Source organism: Ascaphus truei, unplaced genomic scaffold, assembly GCF_040206685.1.
Source record: "Ascaphus truei isolate aAscTru1 unplaced genomic scaffold, aAscTru1.hap1 HAP1_SCAFFOLD_456, whole genome shotgun sequence".
In the NCBI taxonomy this organism is placed as follows: Eukaryota; Metazoa; Chordata; class Amphibia; order Anura; family Ascaphidae; genus Ascaphus; species Ascaphus truei.
In genome coordinates, this window is record NW_027456787.1 from 293,965 (window position 1) to 316,602 (window position 22,638).

A 22,638-nucleotide genomic window follows, 5' to 3' on the forward strand; every position below is an offset into this window, starting at 1 on the left:
TCTCCTCCTCCCTCTGTCCCCTCTCCTCCATCTCCTCCCCCCTTCTCTCTGTCACCTCTCCTTCTCCTTGTTACCGGCCCCGCCTTCTCTCTGTCACTGTCCCCTCTCCTCCTCCTCGTCGTCTAACCACTAAGGTATTGTGTCTCTATCCCACACGTGGCCCTCGAGGTAACGCCTGGGTACCACGTCCTTGGTGACGATCATTGACGTCTCTCCCCTCTCAGGCCTTTAATGTAATCAATGGCGGCTCCCACGCGGGCAACAAGCTGGCCATGCAGGAGTTCATGATCCTGCCCGTGGGGGCGTCGACTTTCCGGGAGGCCATGCAAATCGGAGCAGAGGTCTACCACAACCTGAAGGGCGTCATCAAGGCCAAGTACGGGAAGGACGCCACCAACGTGGGGGACGAGGGCGGCTTCGCGCCCAACATCCTGGAGAACAATGAAGGTGCGTGAGTGTGGGCTGAGCGAAGGAGTGTGCGTGGGCTGAGCGAAGGAGTGTGCGTGGGCTGAGCGAAGGAGTGTGCGTGGGCTGAGCGAAGGAGTGTGCGTGGGCTGAGCGAAGGAGTGTGCGTGGGCTGAGCGAAGGAGTGTGCGTGGGCTGAACGAAGGAGTGTGCGTGGGATGAGCGAAGGAGTGTGCGTGGGCTGAGCGAAGGAGTGTGCGTGGGCTGAGCGAAGGAGTGTGCGAGGGCTGAGCGAAGGAGTGAGCGTGGGCTGAGCGAAGGAGTGTGCGTGGGCTGAGCGAAGGAGTGTGCGTGGGCTGAGCGAAGGTGTGTGCGTGGGCTGAGCGAAGGAGTGTGCGTGGGCTGAGCGAAGGAGTGTGCGTGGGCTGAGCGAAGGAGTGTGCGCGGGCTGAGCGAAGGAGTGTGCGCGGGCTGAGCGAAGGAGTGTGCGCGGGCTGAGCGAAGGAGTGTGCGCGGGCTGAGCGAAGGAGTGTGCGCGGGCTGAGCGGAGGAGTGTGCGCGGGCTGAGCGAAGGAGTGTGCGCGGGCTGAGCGAAGGAGTGTGCGCGGGCTGAGCGAAGGAGTGTGCGCGGGCTGAGCGAAGGAGTGTGCGCGGGCTGAGCGAAGGAGTGTGCGCGGGCTGAGCGAAGGAGTGTGCGTGGGCTGAGCGAAGGAGTGTGCGTGGGCTGAGCGAAGGAGTGAGCGTGGGCTGAGCGAAGGAGTGTGCGTGGGCTGAGCGAAGGAGTGTGCGTGGGCTGAGCGAAGGAGTGAGCGTGGGCTGAGCGAAGGAGTGTGCGTGGGATGAGCGAAGGAGTGTGCGTGGGCTGAGCGAAGGAGTGTGCGTGGGCCGCGCGAAGGAGTGTGCGAGGGCTGAGCGAAGGAGTGAGCGTGGGCTGAGCGAAGGAGTGTGCGTGGGCTGAGCGAAGGAGTGTGCGTGGGCTGAGCGAAGGTGTGTGCGTGGGCTGAGCGAAGGAGTGTGCGTGGGCTGAGCGAAGGAGTGTGCGTGGGCTGAGCGAAGGAGTGTGCGTGGGCTGAGCGAAGGAGTGAGCGTGGGCTGAGCGAAGGAGTGTGCGTGGGCTGAGCGAAGGAGTGTGCGTGGGCTGAGCGAAGGTGTGTGCGTGGGCTGAGCGAAGGAGTGTGCGTGGGCTGAGCGAAGGAGTGTGCGTGGGCTGAGCGAAGGAGTGTGCGTGGGCTGAGCGAAGGAGTGTGCGTGGGCTGAGCGAAGGAGTGTGCGTGGGCTGAGCGAAGGAGTGTGCGTGGGCTGAGCGAAGGAGTGTGCGTGGGCTGAGCGAAGGAGTGTGCGTGGGCTGAGCGAAGGAGTGTGCGTGGGCTGAGCGAAGGAGTGTGCGTGGGCTGAGCGAAGGAGTGTGCGTGGGCTGAGCGAAGGAGTGTGCGTGGGCTGAGCGAAGGAGTGTGCGTGGGCTGAGCGAAGGAGTGTGCGTGGGCTGAGCGAAGGAGTGTGCGTGGGCTGAGCGAAGGAGTGTGCGTGGGCTGAGCGAAGGAGTGTGCGTGGGCTGAGCGAAGGAGTGTGCGTGGGCTGAGCGAAGGAGTGTGCGTGGGCTGAGCGAAGGAGTGTGCATTGGGAGAGCGAAGGAGTGTGCGTGGGCTGAGCGAAGGAGTGTGCGTGGGGTGAGCGAAGGAGTGTGCGTGGGCTGAGCGAAGGAGTGTGCGTGGGCTGAGCGAAGGAGTGTGCGTGGGCTGAGCGAAGGAGTGTGCGTGGGCTGAGCGAAGGAGTGTGCGTGGGCTGAGCGAAGGAGTGTGCGTGGGCTGAGCGAAGGAGTGTGCGTGGGCTGAGCGAAGGAGTGTGCGTGGGCTGAGCGAAGGAGTGTGCGTGGGCTGAGCGAAGGAGTGTGCGTGGGCTGAGCGAAGGAGTGTGCGTGGGCTGAGCGAAGGAGTGTGCGTGGGCTGAGCGAAGGAGTGTGCGTGGGCTGAGCGAAGGAGTGTGCGTGGGCTGAGCGAAGGAGTGTGCGTGGGCTGAGCGAAGGAGTGTGCGTGGGCTGAGCGAAGGAGTGTGCGTGGGCTGAGCGAAGGAGTGTGCGTGGGCTGAGCGAAGGAGTGTGCGTGGGCTGAGCGAAGGAGTGTGCGTGGGCTGAGCGAAGGAGTGTGCGTGGGCTGAGCGAAGGAGTGTGCGTGGGCTGAGCGAAGGAGTGTGCGTGGGCTGAGCGAAGGAGTGTGCGTGGGCTGAGCGAAGGAGTGTGCGTGGGCTGAGCGAAGGAGTGTGCGTGGGCTGAGCGAAGGAGTGTGCGTGGGCTGAGCGAAGGAGTGTGCGTGGGCTGAGCGAAGGAGTGTGCGTGGGCTGAGCGAAGGAGTGTGCGTGGGCTGAGCGAAGGAGTGTGCGTGGGCTGAGCGAAGGAGTGTGCGTGGGCTGAGCGAAGGAGTGTGCGTGGGCTGAGCGAAGGAGTGTGCGTGGGCTGAGCGAAGGAGTGTGCGTGGGCTGAGCGAAGGAGTGTGCGTGGGCTGAGCGAAGGAGTGTGCGTGGGCTGAGCGAAGGAGTGTGCGTGGGCTGAGCGAAGGAGTGTGCGTGGGCTGAGCAAAGGAGTGTGCGTGGGCTGAGCAAAGGAGTGTGCGTGGGCTGAGCGAAGGAGTGTGCGTGGGCTGAGCGAAGGAGTGTGCATTGGGAGAGCGAAGGAGTGTGCGTGGGCTGAGCAAAGGAGTGTGCGTGGGCTGAGCAAAGGAGTGTGCGTGGGCTGAGCAAAGGAGTGTGCGTGGGCTGAGCAAAGGAGTGTGCGTGGGCTGAGCGAAGGTGTGTGCGTGGGCTGAGCGAAGGAGGGTGCGAGGGCTGAGCGAAGGAGGGTGCGTGGGCTGAGCGAAGGAGTGTGCGTGGGCTGAGCGAAGGAGTGTGCGTGGGCTGAGCGAAGGAGTGTGCGTGGGCTGAGCGAAGGAGTGTGCGTGGGCTGAGCAAAGGAGTGTGCGTGGGCTGAGCAAAGGAGTGTGCGTGGGCTGAGCGAAGGAGTGTGCGTGGGCTGAGCGAAGGAGTGTGCGTGGGCTGAGCGAAGGAGTGTGCGTGGGCTGAGCGAAGGAGTGTGCATTGGGAGAGCGAAGGAGTGTGCGTGGGCTGAGCGAAGGAGTGTGCGTGGGCTGAGAGAAGGAGTGTGCGTGGGCTGAGCGAAGGAGGGTGTGTGGGCTGAGCGAAGGAGTGTGCGTGGGCTGAGCGAAGGAGTGAGCGAGGGCTGAGAGAAGGAGTGTGCGCGGGCTGAGCGAAGGAGTGTGCGTGGGCTGAGAGAAGGAGTGTGCATGGGCTGAGCGAAGGAGTGTGCGTGGGCTGAGCGAAGGAGTGTGCGTGGGCTGAGCGAAGGAGTGTGCGTGGGCTGAGCGAAGGAGTGTGCGTGGGCTGAGCGAAGGAGTGTGCGTGGGCTGAGAGAAGGAGTGTGCGTGGGCTGAGCGAAGGAGGGTGTGTGGGCTGAGCGAAGGAGTGTGCGTGGGCTGAGCGAAGGAGTGAGCGAGGGCTGAGAGAAGGAGTGTGCGCGAAGGAGTGTGCGTGGGCTGAGAGAAGGAGTGTGCGTGGGCTGAGCGAAGGAGGGTGTGTGGGCTGAGCGAAGGAGGGTGCGTGGGCTGAGCGAAGGAGTGAGCGAGGGCTGAGAGAAGGAGTGTGCGCGGGCTGAGCGAAGGAGTGTGCATGGGCTGAGAGAAGGAGTGTGCATGGGCTGAGCGAAGGAGTGTGCGTGGGCTGAGCAAAGGAGTGTGCGTGGGCTGAGCAAAGGAGTGTGCGTGGGCTGAGCAAAGGAGTGTGCGTGGGCTGAGCAAAGGAGTGTGCGTGGGCTGAGCGAAGGAGTGTGCGTGGGCTGAGCGAAGGAGTGTGCGTGGGCTGAGCGAAGGAGTGTGCGTGGGCTGAGCGAAGGAGTGTGCGTGGGCTGAGCGAAGGAGTGTGCGTGGGCTGAGCGAAGGAGTGTGCGTGGGCTGAGCGAAGGAGTGTGCATTGGGAGAGCGAAGGAGTGTGCGTGGGCTGAGCGAAGGAGTGTGCGTGGGCTGAGCGAAGGAGTGTGCGTGGGCTGAGCGAAGGAGTGTGCGTGGGCTGAGCGAAGGAGTGTGCGTGGGCTGAGCGAAGGAGTGTGCGTGGGCTGAGCGAAGGAGTGTGCGTGGGCTGAGAGAAGGAGTGTGCGTGGGCTGAGCGAAGGAGTGTGCATTGGGTGAGCGAAGGAGTGTGCGAGGGCTGAGCGAAGGAGTGAGCATGGGCTGAGCGAAGGTGTGTGCGTGGGCTGAGCGAAGGAGTGTGCGTGGGCTGAGCGAAGGAGTGTGCATTGGGTGAGCGAAGGAGTGTGCGTGGGCTGAGAGAAGGAGTGTGCGTGGGCTGAGCGAAGGAGTGTGCGAGGGCTGAGCGAAGGAGTGTGCGTGGGCTGAGCGAAGGAGTGTGCGTGGGCTGAGCGAAGGAGTGTGCGTGGGCTGAGCGAAGGAGTGTGCGTGGGCTGAGCGAAGGAGTGTGCATTGGGTGAGCGAAGGAGTGTGCGTGGGCTGAGCGAAGGAGTGTGCATTGGGTGAGCGAAGGAGTGTGCGTGGGCTGAGCGAAGGAGTGTGCGTGGGGTGAGCAAAGGAGTGTGCGTGGGCTGAGCAAAGGAGTGTGCATTGGCTGAGCGAAGGAGTGTGCGTGGGCTGAGCGAAGGAGTGTGCGTGGGCTGAGCGAAGGAGTGTGCGTGGGCTGAGCGAAGGTGTGTGCGTGGGCTGAGAGAAGGAGTGTGCGTGGGCTGAGCGAAGGAGTGTGCGTGGGCTGAGCAAAGGAGTGTGCGTGGGCTGAGCAAAGGAGTGTGCGTGGGCTGAGCAAAGGAGTGTGCGTGGGCTGAGCGAAGGAGTGTGCGTGGGCTGAGCGAAGGAGTGTGCGTGGGCTGAGCGAAGGAGTGTGCGTGGGCTGAGCGAAGGAGTGTGCGTGGGCTGAGCGAAGGAGTGTGCGTGGGCTGAGAGAAGGTGTGTGCGTGGGCTGAGCGAAGGAGTGTGCGTGGGCTGAGCGAAGGAGTGTGCATTGGGTGAGCGAAGGAGTGTGCGTGGGCTGAGCAAAGGAGTGTGCGTGGGCTGAGCAAAGGAGTGTGCGTGGGATGAGCAAAGGAGTGTGCGTGGGCTGAGCAAAGGAGTGTGCGTGGGCTGAGCGAAGGAGTGTGCGTGGGCTGAGCGAAGGAGTGTGCGTGGGCTGAGCGAAGGAGTGTGCATTGGCTGAGCGAAGGAGTGTGCATTGGCTGAGCAAAGGAGTGTGCGTGGGCTGAGCGAATGAGTGTGCGTGGGGTGAGCGAATGAGTGTGCATTGGGTGTGTATTGGGTGAGCGAATGAGTGTGCATTGGGTGTATTGGTTGAGCGAATGAGTGTGCATTGGGTGAGCGAATGAGTGTGCATTGGGTGAGCGAATGAGTGTGCATTGGTTGAGCGAATGAGTGTGCATTGGGTGAGCGAATGAGTGTGCATTGGGTGAGCGAATGAGTGTGCATTGGGTGAGCGAATGAGTGTGCATTGGGTGAGCGAATGAGTGTGCATTGGGTGAGTGAATGAGTGTGCATTGGGTGTGTATTGGGTGAGCAAATGAGTGTGCATTGGGTGTATTGGGTGAGCGAATGAGTGTGCATTGGGTGTATTGGGTGAGCGAATGAGTGTGCATTGGGTGAGCGAATGAGTGTGCATTGGGTGAGCGAATGAGTGTGCATTGGGTGAGCGAATGAGTGTGCATTGGGTGAGCGAATGAGTGTGCATTGGGTGAGCGAATGAGTGTGCATTGGGTGAGCGAATGAGTGTGCATTGGGTGAGCGAATGAGTGTGCATGGGGTGAGTGAATGAGTGTGCGTGGGGTGAGCGAATGAGTGTGCATTGGGTGAGCGAATGAGTGTGCATTGGGTGAGCGAATGAGTGTGCATTGGGTGAGCGAATGAGTGTGCATTGGGTGAGCGAATGAGTGTGCATTGGGTGAGCGAATGAGTGTGCATTGGGTGAGCGAATGAGTGTGCATTGGGTGAGTGAAGGAGTGTGCATTGGGTGAGCGAATGGGTGTGCATTGGGTGAGTGAGTGTGTATTGGGTGAGTAAGGGAGAAGTGAATGAGTGAATATCTGGGTGCATGAAATGATTGGAGATCTGGTTTCCATCTGACCCCACAGCTCTGGAGCTGCTGAAATCTGCCATAGAGAAGGCCGGATACCCCGACAAAATCGTCATTGGGATGGACGTCGCTGCGTCCGAATTTTACCGGGGAGGAAAGTATGATCTGGACTTTAAGTCTCCCGATGACCCGAGCCGCTATATTACCGGGGAGAAGCTGGGAGATCTGTACAAGAGTTTCATCAAGTCCTATCCCGGTGAGACTGCCCCCCCCCCCCCCCACGCACACTCCCCGCAGGGTGACACAGTGACACAGACAGAAGGGAGCTATGAGTCTGTCCCTCCCCCCGCAGGGTGACACAGTGACACAGACAGAAGGGAGCTATGAGTCTGTCCCTCCCCCCGGAGGGTGACACAGTGACACAGACAGACTGGAGCTATGAGTCTATCCCTCCCCCGCAGGGTGACACAGGCAGAAGGGAGCTATGAGCCTGTCCCTCCCCCCGCAGGGTGACACAGTGACACAGACAGAAGGGAGCTATGAGCCTGTCCCTCCCCCGCAGGGTGACACAGTGACACAGACAGAAGGGAGCTATGAGCCTGTCCCTCCCCCGCAGGGTGACACAGTGACACAGACAGAAGGGAGCTATGAGACTGTCCCTCCCCCCGCAGGGTGACACAGTGACACAGACAGAAGGGAGCTATGAGCCTGTCCCTCCCCCCGCAGGGTGACACGGTGACACAGACAGAAGGGAGCTATGAGCCTGTCCCTCCCCCCGGAGGGTGACACAGTGACACAGACAGAAGGGAGCTATGAGCCTGTCCCTCCCCCGCAGGGTGACACAGTGACACAGACAGAAGGGAGCTATGAGCCTGTCCCTCCCCCGCAGGGTGACACAGTGACACAGACAGAAGGGAGCTATGAGAATGTCCCTCCCCCCGCAGGGTGACACAGTGACACAGACAGAAGGGAGCTATGAGCCTGTCCCTCCCCCGCAGGGTGACACAGTGACACAGACAGAAGGGAGCTATGAGCCTGTCCCTCCCCCGCAGGGTGACACAGTGACACAGACAGAAGGGAGCTATGAGACTGTCCCTCCCCCCGCAGGGTGACACAGTGACACAGACAGAAGGGAGCTATGAGCCTGTCCCTCCCCCCGCAGGGTGACACGGTGACACAGACAGAAGGGAGCTATGAGCCTGTCCCTCCCCCCGGAGGGTGACACAGTGACACAGACAGAAGGGAGCTATGAGCCTGTCCCTCCCCCGCAGGGTGACACAGTGACACAGACAGAAGGGAGCTATGAGCCTGTCCCTCCCCCGCAGGGTGACACAGTGACACAGACAGAAGGGAGCTATGAGACTGTCCCTCCCCCCGCAGGGTGACACAGTGACACAGACAGAAGGGAGCTATGAGCCTGTCCCTCCCCCGCAGGGTGACACAGTGACACAGACAGAAGGGAGCTATGAGACTGTCCCTCCCCCCGCAGGGTGACACAGTGACACAGACAGAAGGGAGCTATGAGCCTGTCCCTCCCCCGCAGGGTGACACAGTGACACAGACAGAAGGGAGCTATGAGTCTGTCCCTCCCCCCGCAGGGTGACACAGTGACACAGACAGAAGGGAGCTATGAGACTGTCCCTCCCCCCGCAAGGTGACACAGTGACACAGACAGAAGGGAGCTATGAGACTGTCCCTCCCCCCGCAGGGTGACACAGTGACACAGACAGAAGGGAGCTATGAGCCTGTCCCTCCCCCGCAGGGTGACACAGTGACACAGACAGAAGGGAGCTATGAGACTGTCCCTCCCCCCGCAGGGTGACACAGTGACACAGACAGAAGGGAGCTATGAGCCTGTCCCTCCCCCGCAGGGTGACACAGTGACACAGACAGAAGGGAGCTATGAGTCTGTCCCTCCCCCCGCAGGGTGACACAGTGACACAGACAGAAGGGAGCTATGAGACTGTCCCTCCCCCCGCAGGGTGACACAGTGACACAGACAGAAGGGAGCTATGAGACTGTCCCTCCCCCCGCAGGGTGACACAGTGACACAGACAGAAGGGAGCTATGAGCCTGTCCCTCCCCCGCAGGGTGACACAGACAGAAGGGAGCTATGAGACTGTCCCTCCCCCCGCAGGGTGACACAGACAGAAGGGAGCTATGAGCCTGTCCCTCCCCCCGCAGGGTGACACAGACAGAAGGGAGCTATGAGTCTGTCCCTCCCCCGCAGGGTGACACAATGACACAGACAGAAGGGAGCTATGAGACTGTCCCTCCCCCCGCAGGGTGACACAGACAGAAGGGAGCTATGAGCCTGTCCCTCCCCCCGCAGGGTGACACAGTGACACAGACTGAAGGGAGCTATGAGCATGTCCCTCCCCCGCAGGGTGACACAGTGACACAGTGACACAGACAGAAGGGAGCTATGAGCCTGTCCCTCCCCCCCGCAGAGTGACACAGTGACACAGACAGAAGGGAGCTATGAGCCTGTCCCTCCCCCCGCACGGTGACACAGACAGAAGGGAGCTATGAGTCTGTCCCTCCCCCGCAGGGTGACACAGTGACACAGACAGAAGGGAGCTGTGAGTCTGTCCCTCCCCCCGCAGGGTGACACAGTGACACAGACAGAAGGGAGCTATGAGCCTGTCCCTCCCCCCGCAGGGTGACACAGTGACACAGACAGAAGGGAGCTATGAGCCTGTTCCTCCCCCCGCAGGGTGACACAGTGACACAGACAGAAGGGAGCTATGAGTCTGTCCCTCCCCCCGCAGGGTGACACAGTGACACAGACAGAAGGGAGCTATGAGCCTGTCCCTCCCCCCGCAGGGTGACACAGTGACACAGACAGAAGGGAGCTATGAGTCTGTCCCTCCCCCGCAGGGTGACACAGTGACACAGACAGAAGGGAGCTATGAGTCTGTCCCTCCCCCGCAGGGTGACACAGTGACACAGACAGAAGGGAGCTATGAGCCTGTCCCTCCCCCCGCAGAGTGACACAGTGACACAGACAGAAGGGAGCTATGAGTCTGTCCCTCCCCCCGCAGGGTGACACAGACAGAAGGGAGCTATGAGTCTGTCCCTCCCCCCGCAGGGTGACACAGTGACACAGACAGAAGGGAGCTATGAGCCTGTCCCTCCCCCCGCAGGGTGACACAGTGACACAGACAGAAGGGAGCTATGAGCCTGTCCCTCCCCCCGCAGAGTGACACAGTGACACAGACAGAAGGGAGCTGTGAGTCTGTCCCTCCCCCCGCAGGGTGACACAGACAGAAGGGAGCTATGAGCCTGTCCCTCCCCCCGCAGGGTGACACAGTGACACAGACAGAAGGGAGCTGTGAGTCTGTCCCCCCCCCCCCCCCCCGCAGGGTGACACAGTGACAGACAGAAGGGAGCTATGAGTCTGTCCCTCCCCCCGCAGGGGGACACAGTGACACAGACAGAAGGGAGCTATGAGTCTGTCCCTACCCCCGCAGGGTGACACAGTTACACAGACAGAAGGGAGCTATGAGTCTGTCCCTCCCCCCGCAGGGTGACACAGTGACACAGACAGAAGGGAGCTATGAGTCTGTCCCCCCCCCCCGCAGGGTGACACAGACAGAAGGGAACTATGAGTCTGTCCCTCCCCCCGCAGGGTGACACAGTGACACAGACAGAAGGGAGCTATGAGTCTGTCCCTCCCCCGCAGGGTGACACAGTGACACAGACAGAAGGGAGCTATGAGCCTGTCCCTCCCCCCGCAGGGTGACACAGTGACACAGACATAAGGGAGCTATGAGACTGTCCCTCCCCCCGCAGGGTGACACAGTGACACAGACAGAAGGGAGCTATGAGTCTGTCCCTCCCCCCGCAGGGTGACACAGTGACACAGACAGAAGGGAGCTATGAGTCTGTCCCTGCCCCCGCAGGGTGACACAGTGACACAGACAGAAGGGAGCTATGAGCCTGTCTCTCCCCCCGCAGGGTGACACAGACAGAAGGGAGCTATGAGTCTGTCCCTCCCCCCGCAGGTGACACAGTGACACAGACAGAAGGGAGCTATGTGTCTGTCCCTCCCCCCGCAGGGTGACACAGTGACACAGACAGAAGGGAGCTATGAGCCTGTCCCTCCCCCCGCAGGGTGACACAGTGACAGACAGAAGGGAGCTATGAGCCTGTCCCTCCCCCCGCAGGGTGACACAGTCAGAAGGGAGCTATGTGTCTGTCCCTCCCCCCGCAGGGTGACACAGTGACACAGACAGAAGGGAGCTATGAGTCTGTCCCTCCCCCCGCAGGGTGACACAGTGACACAGACAGAAGGGAGCTATGAGTCTGTCCCTCCCCCCGCAGGGTGACACAGATAGAAGGGAGCTATGAGCCTGTCCCTCCCCCCGCAGGGTGACACAGACAGAAGGGAGCTATGAGCCTGTCCCTCCCCCCGCAGGGTGACACAGACAGAAGGGAGCTATGAGCCTGTCCCTCCCCCCGCAGGGTGACACAGTGACACAGACAGAAGGGAGCTATGAGCCTGTCCCTCCCCCCGCAGGGTGACACAGACAGAAGGGAGCTATGAGCCTGTCCCTCCCCCGCCGGGTGACGGTGACACAGACAGAAGGGAGCTATGAGTCTGTCCCTCCCCCCGCAGGGTGACACAGTGACACAGACAGAAGGGAGCTATGAGCCTGTCCCTCCCCCCGCAGGGTGACACAGTGACACAGACAGAAGGGAGCTATGAGTCTGTCCCTCCCCCGCAGGGTGACACAGTGACACAGACTGAAGGGAGCTATGAGTCTGTCCCTCCCCCCGCGGGGTGACACAGTGACACAGACAGAAGGGAGCTATGAGTCTGTCCCTCCCCCCGCAGGGTGACACAGTGACACAGACAGAAGGGAGCTGTGAGTCTGTCCCTCCCCCCGCAGGGTGACACAGTGACACAGACAGAAGGGAGCAATGAGACTGTCCCTCCCCCCGCAGGGTGACACGGTGACACAGACAGAAGGGAGCTATGAGCCTGTCCCTCCCCCGCCAGGTGACACAGTGACACAGACAGAAGGGAGCTATGAGACTGTCCCTCCCCCCGCAGGGTGACACAGTGACACAGACAGAAGGGAGCTATGAGTCTGTCCCTCCCCCCGCAGGGTGACACAGACAGAAGGGAGCTATGAGACTGTCCCTCCCCCCGCAGGGTGACACAGTGACACAGACAGAAGGGAGCTAGGAGACTGTCCCTCCCCCCGCAGGGTGACACGGTGACACAGACAGAAGGGAGCTATGAGCCTGTCCCTCCCCCGCCAGGTGACACAGTGACACAGACAGAAGGGAGCTATGAGTCTGTCCCTCACCCCGCAGGGTGACACAGTGACACAGACAGAAGGGAGCTATGAGCCTGTCCCTCCCCCCGCAGGGTGACACAGTGACACAGACAGAAGGGAGCTATGAGCCTGTCCCTCCCCCCGCAGGGTGACACAGTGTCCTCTCTCCCCAGTTGTCTCCATTGAAGACCCCTTTGACCAGGATGACTGGGACACCTGGAAGAAGTTTGTGGGTGAGGTCGGGATCCAGGTGGTGGGAGACGATCTGACGGTGACGAACCCCAAGCGGATCCAGAAGGCCGTGGAGCAGAAAGCCTGCAACTGTCTTCTCCTGAAAGTCAACCAGATCGGATCGGTCACCGAGTCAATCCAGGCGTACGTCCCGCGCCCCCTACATCCGGCCCTACTCCCCCACCCCCACCCCGTATAGTGACACGGAGTATCTCCCTGCAGGTGTAAGCTGGCACAGTCCAACGGTTGGGGGGTGATGGTCAGTCACCGCTCCGGGGAGACTGAAGATACTTTCATAGCCGACCTGGTGGTGGGACTGTGTACCGGGCAGGTGAGAGATAGCCGTGTGTGTTACATGTGAGAGATAGCCGTGTGTGTTACATGTGGGAGACAGCCGTGTGTGTTACATGCGGGAGATAGCCGTGTGTGTTACATGCGGGAGATAGCCGTGTGTGTTACATGTGAGAGATAGCCGTGTGTGTTATCAGCGAGGGATAGCCGTGTGTGTTATCAGCGAGGGATAGCCGCGTGTGTGTGTGTTATCAGCGAGGGATAGCCGCGTGTTATATGTGGGAGATAGCCGTGTGTGTTACATGTGAGAGATAGCCGTGTGTGTTATCAGCGGGAGATAGCCGTGTGTGTTACCAGCGAGGGATAGCCGTGTGTGTTATATGTGGGAGATAGCCGTGTGTTATATGTGGGAGATAGCCGTGTGTGTGTGTTATCAGCGAGGGATAGCCGTGTGTGTGTGTTATCAGCGAGGGATAGCCGTGTGTGTGTGTTATCAGCGAGGGATAGCCGTGTGTGTGTTATCAGCGAGGGATAGCCGTGTGTGTGTTTTATCAGCGAGGGATAGCCGTGTGTGTGTGTTATCAGCGAGGGATAGCCGTGTGTGTTATCAGCGAGGGATATCCGTGTGTGTGTGTTATCAGCGAGGGATAGCCGTGTGTGTGTGTTATCAGCGAGGGATAGCCGTGTGTGTGTGTTATCAGCGAGGGATAGCCGTGTGTGTGTGTTATCAGCGAGGGATAGCCGTGTGTGTGTTATCAGCGAGGGATATCCGTGTGTGTGTGTGTGTGTTATCAGCGAGGGATAGCCGTGTGTGTGTGTTATCAGCGAGGGATAGCCGTGTGTGTGTGTTATCAGCGAGGGATAGCCGTGTGTGTGTTATCAGCGAGGGATAGCCGTGTGTGTGTGTTATCAGCGAGGGATATCCGTGTGTGTGTTATCAGCGAGGGATATCCGTGTGTGTGTGTGTTATCAGCGAGGGATAGCCGTGTGTGTGTGTTATCAGCGAGGGATATCCGTGTGTGTGTGTTATCAGCGAGGGATAGCCGTGTGTGTGTTATCAGCGAGGGATAGCCGTGTGTGTGTGTTATCAGCGAGGGATAGCCGTGTGTGTGTGTTATCAGCGAGGGATAGCCGTGTGTGTGTGTTATCAGCGAGGGATAGCCGTGTGTGTTATCAGCGAGGGATATCCGTGTGTGTGTGTTATCAGCGAGGGATAGCCGTGTGTGTGTGTTATCAGCGAGGGATAGCCGTGTGTGTGTGTTATCAGCGAGGGATAGCCGTGTGTGTGTGTTATCAGCGAGGGATAGCCGTGTGTGTGTTATCAGCGAGGGATAGCCGTGTGTGTGTGTTATCAGCGAGGGATAGCCGTGTGTGTGTGTTATCAGCGAGGGATAGCCGTGTGTGTGTGTTATCAGCGAGGGATAGCCGTGTGTGTGTGTGTTATCAGCGAGGGATAGCCGTGTGTGTTATCAGCGAGGGATATCCGTGTGTGTGTGTTATCAGCGAGGGATAGCCGTGTGTGTGTGTTATCAGCGAGGGATAGCCGTGTGTGTGTGTGTTATCAGCGAGGGATAGCCGTGTGTGTGTGTTATCAGCGAGGGATAGCCGTGTGTGTGTGTTATCAGCGAGGGATATCCGTGTGTGTGTGTGTGTTATCAGCGAGGGATAGCCGTGTGTGTGTGTGTTATCAGCGAGGGATAGCCGTGTGTGTGTTATCAGCGAGGGATAGCCGTGTGTGTGTGTTATCAGCGAGGGATAGCCGTGTGTGTGTGTTATCAGCGAGGGATATCCGTGTGTGTGTGTGTTATCAGCGAGGGATAGCCGTGTGTGTGTGTTATCAGCGAGGGATAGCCGTGTGTGTGTGTGTTATCAGCGGGAGATAGCCGTGTGTGTGTGTTATCAGCGAGGGATAGCCGTGTGTGTGTGTATCAGCGAGGGATAGCCGTGTGTGTGTTATCAGCGAGGGATATCCGTGTGTGTGTGTGTTATCAGCGAGGGATAGCCGTGTGTGTGTGTTATCAGCGAGGGATATCCGTGTGTGTGTGTGTTATCAGCGAGGGATAGCCGTGTGTGTGTGTGTTATCAGCGAGGGATATCCGTGTGTGTGTGTGTTATCAGCGAGGGATAGCCGTGTGTGTGTGTGTTATCAGCGAGGGATAGCCGTGTGTGTGTGTGTTATCAGCGAGGGATATCCGTGTGTGTGTGTGTTATCAGCGAGGGATAGCCGTGTGTGTTATCAGCGAGGGATAGCCGTGTGTGTGTGTGTTATCAGCGAGGGATAGCCGTGTGTGTGTGTTATCAGCGAGGGATAGCCGTGTACAGAGCAGGTAATAGCCGTGTGTGTGTGATATGTGAGAGATAGCTGTGTGTGTGTTTTAGAGAGAACAGATTGAGGGCCCCGCCTTTGGCAGCCATATTTAAAGCTGCCGTGACATTCTCTCCCACTCCTCAGATCAAGACAGGCGCCCCCTGCAGGTCAGAACGACTTTCCAAATACAACCAGCTCATGAGGTAAGAGAGCGGGCAGCGGCAGTGCCAGCCTCCCCCTCACACTGCTACACCATGTATACACAGCGCGGGCAGTGCCAGCCTCCCCCTCACACTGCTACACCATGTATACACAGCGCGGGCAGTGCCAGCCTCCCCCTCACACTGCTACACCATGTATACACAGCGCGGGCAGTGCCAGCCTCCCCCTCACACTGCTACACCATGTATACACAGCGCGGGCAGTGCCAGCCTCCCCCCTCACACTGCTACACCATGCATACACAGCGCGGGCAGTGCCAGCCTCCCCCTCACACTGCTACACCATGCATACACAGCGCGGGCAGTGCCAGCCTCCCCCTCACACTACTACACCATGTATACACAGCGCGGGCAGTGCCAGCCACCCCCTCACACTGCTACACCATGTATACACAGCGCGGGCAGTGCCAGCCTCCCCCTCACACTACTACACCATGTATACACAGCGCGGGCAGTGCCAGCCTCCCCCTCACACTACTACACCATGCATACACAGCGCGGGCAGTGCCAGCCTCCCCCTCACACTACTACACCATGTATACACAGCGCGGGCAGTGCCAGCCTCCCCCTCACACTGCTACACCATGTATACACAGCGCGGGCAGTGCCAGCCTCCCCCTCACACTACTACACCATGTATACACAGCGCGGGCAGTGCCAGCCTCCCCCTCACACTACTACACCATGTATACACAGCGCGGGCAGTGCCAGCCTCCCCCTCACACTGCTACACCATGTATACACAGCGCGGGCAGTGCCAGCCTCCCCCTCACACTGCTACACCATGTATACACAGCGCGGGCAGTGCCAGCCTCCCCCTCACACTGCTACACCATGTATACACAGCGCGGGCAGTGCCAGCCTCCCCCTCACACTGCTACACCATGTATACACAGCGCGGGCAGTGCCAGCCTCCCCCTCACACTGCTACACCATGTATACACAGCGCGGGCAGTGCCAGCCTCCCCCTCACACTGCTACACCATGTATACACAGCGCGGGCAGTGCCAGCCTCCCCCTCACACTGCTACACCATGCATACACAGCGCGGGCAGTGCCAGCCTCCCCCTCACACTGCTACACCATGCATACACAGCGCGGGCAGTGCCAGCCTCCCCCTCACACTGCTACACCATGTATACACAGCGCGGGCAGTGCCAGCCTCCCCCTCACACTGCTACACCATGTATACACAGCGCGGGCAGTGCCAGCCTCCCCCTCACACTGCTACACCATGTATACACAGCGCGGGCAGTGCCAGCCTCCCCCTCACACTGCTACACCATGTATACACAGCGCAGGCAGTGCCAGCCTCCCCCTCACACTACTACACCATGTATACACAGCGCGGGCAGTGCCAGCCTCCCCCTCACACTGCTACACCCTGTATACACAGCGCGGGCAGTGCCAGCCTCCCCCTCACACTGCTACACCATGTATACACAGCGCGGGCAGTGCCAGCCTCCCCCTAACACTGCTACACCATGTATACACAGCGCGGGCAGTGCCAGCCTCCCCCTGCTACACCATGTATACACAGCGCAGGCAGTGCCAGCCTCCCCCCTCACACTGCTACACCATGTATACACTGCGCGGGCAGTGCCAGCCTCCCCCTCACACTGCTACACCATGTATACACAGCGCGGGCAGTGTCAGCCTCCCCCTCACACTACTACACCATGTATACACAGCGCGGGCAGTGCCAGCCTCCCCCTCACACCGCTACACCATGTATACACAGCGCGGGCAGTGCCAGCCTCCCCCTCCTACACCATGTATACACAGCGCGGGCAGTGCCAGCCTCCCCCTCACACTTCTACACCATGTATACACAGCGCGGGCAGTGCCAGCCTCCCCCTCACACTGCTACACCATGTATACACAGCGCGGGCAGTGCCAATGCCCCTCACACTGCTACACCATGTATACACAGCGCGGGCAGTGCCAGCCTCCCCCTCACACTGCTACACCATGTATACACAGCGCGGGCAGTGCCCAGCCTCCCCCCCACACTGCTACACCATGTATACACAGCGCGGGCAGTGCCAGCCTCCCCCTGCTACACCATGTATACACAGCGCGGGCAGTGCCAGCCTCCCCCTCACACTACTACACCATGTATACACAGCGCGGGCAGTGCCAGCCTCCCCCTCACACCGCTACACCATGTATACACAGCGCGGGCAGTGCCAGCCTCCCCCTCACACCGCTACACCATGTATACACAGCGCGGGCAGTGCCAGCCTCCCCCTCACACCGCTACACCATGTATACACAGCGCGGGCAGTGCCAGCCTCCCCCTCACACTTCTACACCATGTATACACAGCGCGGGCAGTGCCAGCCTCCCCCTCACACTGCTACACCATGTATACACAGCGCGGGCAGTGCCAATGCCCCTCACACTGCTACACCATGTATACACAGCGCGGGCAGTGCCAGCCTCCCCCTCACACTACTACACCATGTATACACAGCGCGGGCAGTGCCAGCCTCCCCCTCACACTGCTACACCATGTATACACAGCACGGGCAGTGCCAGCCTCCCCCTCACACTTCTACACCATGTATACACAGCGCGGGCAGTGCCAGCCTCCCCCTCACACTGCTACACCTTGAATACACAGCACAGGTACAGCGCGGGCAGCGGCAGTGCCAGCCTCCCCCTCACACACACTACTACACCATGTATACACAGCACAGGTACAGCGCGGGCAGTGCCAGCCTCCCCCTCACACACACTACTACACCATGTATACACAGCACAGGTACAGCGCGGGCAGCGGCAGTGCCAGCCTCCCCCTCACACACACTACTACACCATGTATACACAGCACAGGTACAGCGCGGGCAGCGGCAGTGCCAGCCTCCCCCTCACACACACTACTACACCATGTATACACAGCACAGGTACAGCGCGGGCAGTGCCAGTCTCCCCCTCACACACACTACTAAACCATGTATACACAGCACAGGTACAGCGCGGGCAGTGCCAGCCTCCCCCTCACACACACTACTACACCATGTATACACAGCACAGGCACAGAGCGGGCAGCGGCAGTGCCAGCCTCCCCCTCACACTGCTATACCATGTATACACAGCACAGGTACAGCGCGGGCAGCGGCAGTGCCAGCCTCCCCCTCACACCGCTACACCATGTATACACAGCACAGGTACAGCGCGGGCAGTGGCAGTGCCAGCCTCCCCCTCACACTACTACACCATGTATACACAGCACAGGTACAGCGCGGGCAGTGCCAGCCTCCCCCTCACACACACTACTACACCATGTATACACAGCACAGGTACAGCGCGGGCAGTGCCAGCCTCCCCCTCACACACACTACTACACCATGTATACACAGCACAGGTACAGCGCGGGCAGCGGCAGTGCCAGCCTCCCCCTCATACACACTACTACACCATGTATACACAGCACAGGTACAGCGCGGGCAGCGCCAGCCTCCCCCTCACACACACACACTACTACACCATGTATACACAGCACAGGTACAGCGCGGGCAGTGCCAGCCTCTCCCTCACACACACTACTACACCATGTATACGCAGCACAGGTACAGCGTGGGCAGCGGCAGTGCCAGCCTCCCCCTCACACACACTACTACACCATGTATACACAGCACAGGTACAGCGCGGGCAGTGCCAGCCTCCCCCTCACACACACTACTACACCATGTATACACAGCACAGGTACAGCGCGGGCAGTGCCAGCCTCCCCCTCACGCACACTACTACACCATGTATACACAGCACAGGTACAGCGCGGGCAGTGCCAGCCTCCCCCTCACGCACACTACTACACCATGTATACACATTACAGGTAAAGCGCGGGCAGTGCCAGCCTCCCCCTCACGCACACTACTACACCATGTATACACAGCACAGGTACAGCGCGGGCAGTGCCAGCCTCCCCCTCACACACACTACTACACCATGTATACACAGCACAGGTACAGCGCGGGCAGCGGGCAGTGCCAGCCTCCCCCTCACACACACTACTACACCATGTATACACAGCACAGGTACAGCGCGGGCAGTGCCAGCCTCCCCCTCACACACACTACTACACCATGTATACACAGCACAGGTACAGCGCGGGCAGCGCCAGCCTCCCCCTCACACACACACTACTACACCATGTATACACAGCACAGGTACAGCGCGGGCAGTGCCAGCCTCCCCTCACACACACTACTACACCATGTATACACAGCACAGGTACAGCGCGGGCAGCAGCAGTGCCAGCCTCCCCCTCACACACACTACTACACCATGTATACACAGCACAGGTACAGCGCGGGCAGTGCCAGCCTCCCCGTCACACACACTACTACACCATGTATACACAGCACAGGTACAGCGCGGGCAGTGCCAGCCTCCCCCTCACACACACTACTACACCATGTATACACAGCACAGGTACAGCGCGGGCAGTGCCAGCCTCCCCCCTCACACACACTACTACACCATGTATACACAGCACAGGTACAGCGCGGGCAGCGGCAGTGCCAGCCTCCCCCTCACACACACTACTACACCATGTATACACCGCACAGGTACAGCGCGGGCAGTGCCAGCCTCTCCCTCACACACACTACTACACCATGTATACACAGCACAGGTACAGCGTGGGCAGCGGCAGTGCCAGCCTCCCCCTCACACACACTACTACACCATGTATACACAGCACAGGTACAGCGCGGGTAGTGCCAGCCTCCCCCTCACACACACTACTACACCATGTATACACAGCACAGGTACAGCGCGGGCAGTGCTAGCCTCCCCTCACACACACTACTACACCATGTATACACAGCACAGGTACAGCGCGGGCAGCGGCAGTGCCAGCCTCCCCCTCACACACACTTCTACACCATGTATACACAGCACAGGTACAGCGCGGGCAGCGGCAGTGCCAGCCTCCCCGTCACACACACTACTACACCATGTATACACAGCACAGGTACAGCGCGGGCAGTGCCAGCCTCCCCCTCACACACTACTACACCATGTATACACAGCACAGGTACAGCGCGGGCAGTGCCAGCCTCCCCCTCACACACACTACTACACCATGTATACACAGCACAGGTACAGCGCGGGCAGTGCCAGCCTCCCCCTCACACACACTACTACACCATGTATACACAGCACAGGTACAGCGTGGGCAGTGCCAGCCTCCCCCTCACACACACTACTACACCATGTATACACAGCACAGGTACAGCGCGGGTAGTGCCAGCCTCCCCCTCACACACACTACTACACCATGTATACACAGCACAGGTACAGCGCGGGGCAGTGCCAGCCTCCCCCTCACACACACTACTACACCATGTATACACAGCACAGGTACAGCGCGGGCAGTGCCAGCCTCCCCCCTCACACACACTACTACACCATGTATACACAGCACAGGTACAGCGCGGGCAGTGCCAGCCTCCCCCTCACACACACTACTACACCATGTATACACAGCACAGGTACAGCGCGGGCAGTGCCAGCCTCCCCCCTCACACACTACTACACCATGTATACACAGCACAGGTACAGCGCGGGCAGTGCCAGCCTCCCCCTCACACACACTACTACACCATGCATACACAGCACAGGTACAGCGCGGGCAGCGGCAGTGCCAGCCTCCCCCTCACACACACTGCTACACCATGTATACACAGCACAGGTACAGCGCGGGCAGCGGCAGTGCCAGCCTCCCCCTCACACACACTACTACACCATGTATACACAGCACAGGTACAGCGCGGGCAGTGCCAGCCTCCCCCTCACACACACTACTACACCATGTACACACAGCACAGGTACAGTGCGGGCAGTGCCAGCCCCCCCCCCCTCACACACACTACTACACCATGTATACACAGCACAGGTACAGCGCGGGCAGCGGCAGACTCCCCCTCACACACACTACTACACATGTATACACAGCACAGGTCACAGCACAGGTACAGCGTGGGCAACGGCAGTGACACTCACACCCACACCCACACCCCACACCCACACCCACACTCACACCCACACTCACACCCACACTCACACCCACACTCACACCCACACTCACACCCACACTCACACCCACACTCACACCCACACTCACACCCACACCCACACCCACACCCACACTCACACCCACACTCACACCCACACTCACACCCACACTCGTTCTTCCCTCTGCAGGATTGAAGAAGAGTTGGGTGCGAAAGCCAAGTTTGCCGGACTTAAATTCAGGAACCCCATGGCCAAGTAAAGGGCGGCCATCACCCTGACAAATCCCCCCCCCAACAATGGTCCGTACCCAGAATCCTTTGCAAGACTCGTGCCAACACCGAACATGTGAAGCAGCGATGATTATACCAGGGGTTCCGGTGCCCCCTCTCTCCAAACCCAACCAATGTTATACCGACTTCCTGCAGCATGTAAAGTGTTAATTACAGCGTCCTGTCTAAATATAGGAGGGGGATTGTGTATATACACACACACGCATACCAACACTGATATATATTTGTGTCATCTATGTGTGTGTGGTTTCGCAAACATATAGGGGGGTGTGTGGGTGTATATCTGTCCATGTGTATAAAAACATTTATATACAATCTTAAAGATGTAATATATTATACATATTATTCCATATACACACCCTTTACATTTATACAAATCAGACACCTAAATACGTTCATACGTGTGTATGTATATAATGCAATTGTACTAGTATATACTCTATATTATACAGGTGTGTATACTCTATATTATACAGGTGTGTATACTCTATATTATACAGGTGTGTATACTCTATATTATACAGGTGTGTATACTCTATATTATACAGGTGTGTATACTCTACTCTATATTATACAGGTGTGTATACACTATATTATACAGGTGTGTATACACTATATTATACAGGTGTGTATACACTATATTATACAGGTGTGTATACACTATATTATACAGGTGTGTATACACTATATAATACAGGTGTGTATACACTATATAATACAGGTGTGTATACACTATATAATACAGGTGTGTATACACTATATAATACAGGTGTGTATACACTATATAATACAGGTGTGTATACACTATATAATACAGGTGTGTATACACTATATAATACAGGTGTGTATTACACTATATAATACAGGTGTATATACACTATATAATACATGTGCATATACACTATATAATACAGGTGCATATACACTATATAACACAGGTGTATATACACTATATCATACAGGTGTATTTTGGTATTATACTCGCTCAGATTCTCACTAAGAATAAATTGGATTCGTCGCATGGACGCTGATTTTATTTCACTTCTGAAACCTGGGGGGGGGGAGAGAGAGGGGGGGCAGGGGGGGGGGGGCAGAGAGGGCAGGAGAGGGGGGGGAGGGCAGGAGAGGGGGGGAGAGGGGCAGGAGAGGGGGGGGAGAGGGCAGGAGAGGGGGGGGAGAGGGCAGGAGAGGGGGGCAGAGAGGGCAGGAGAGGGGGGAGAGAGTGATGGAGAGGGGGGGAGAGAGTGAAGGAGAGGGGGGGAGAGAGTGAAGGAGAGGGGGGGAGAGAGGAAGGAGAGAGAGGAAGGAGAGGGGGGAGAGAGGGGGGAGAGAGTGAAGGAGAGGGGGGAGAGAGTGAAGGAGAGGGGGGAGAGAGTGAAGGAGAGGGGGGGAGAGAGTGAAGGAGAGAGTGAAGGAGAGGGGGTGAGAGAGTGAAGGAGAGGGGGTGAGAGAGTGAAGGAGAGGGGGTGAGAGAGTGAAGGAGAGGGGGTGAGAGAGTGAAGGAGAGGAGGTGAGAGAGTGAAGGAGAG

At 58.9% G+C, this 22,638-nt stretch overlaps 1 protein-coding gene across 1 annotated transcript in view; it reads left to right on the forward strand.

Annotated features, from left to right (window-relative positions):
* The window catches only part of LOC142484890 (beta-enolase), a 62,945-nt gene extending 40,815 nt beyond the window's left edge, over positions 1–22,130 (forward strand). The window contains exons 7-12 of the mRNA XM_075584133.1: positions 225–447; positions 6,512–6,709; positions 11,915–12,116; positions 12,195–12,303; positions 14,716–14,774; positions 21,009–22,130. Of these exons, the coding sequence (XP_075440248.1) occupies positions 225–447; positions 6,512–6,709; positions 11,915–12,116; positions 12,195–12,303; positions 14,716–14,774; positions 21,009–21,078 (861 nt within the window). The 3' untranslated portion in view covers positions 21,079–22,130. The remainder of the gene's footprint in view (positions 1–224; positions 448–6,511; positions 6,710–11,914; positions 12,117–12,194; positions 12,304–14,715; positions 14,775–21,008) is intronic.
* Positions 22,131–22,638: the final 508 nt, after the last annotated feature.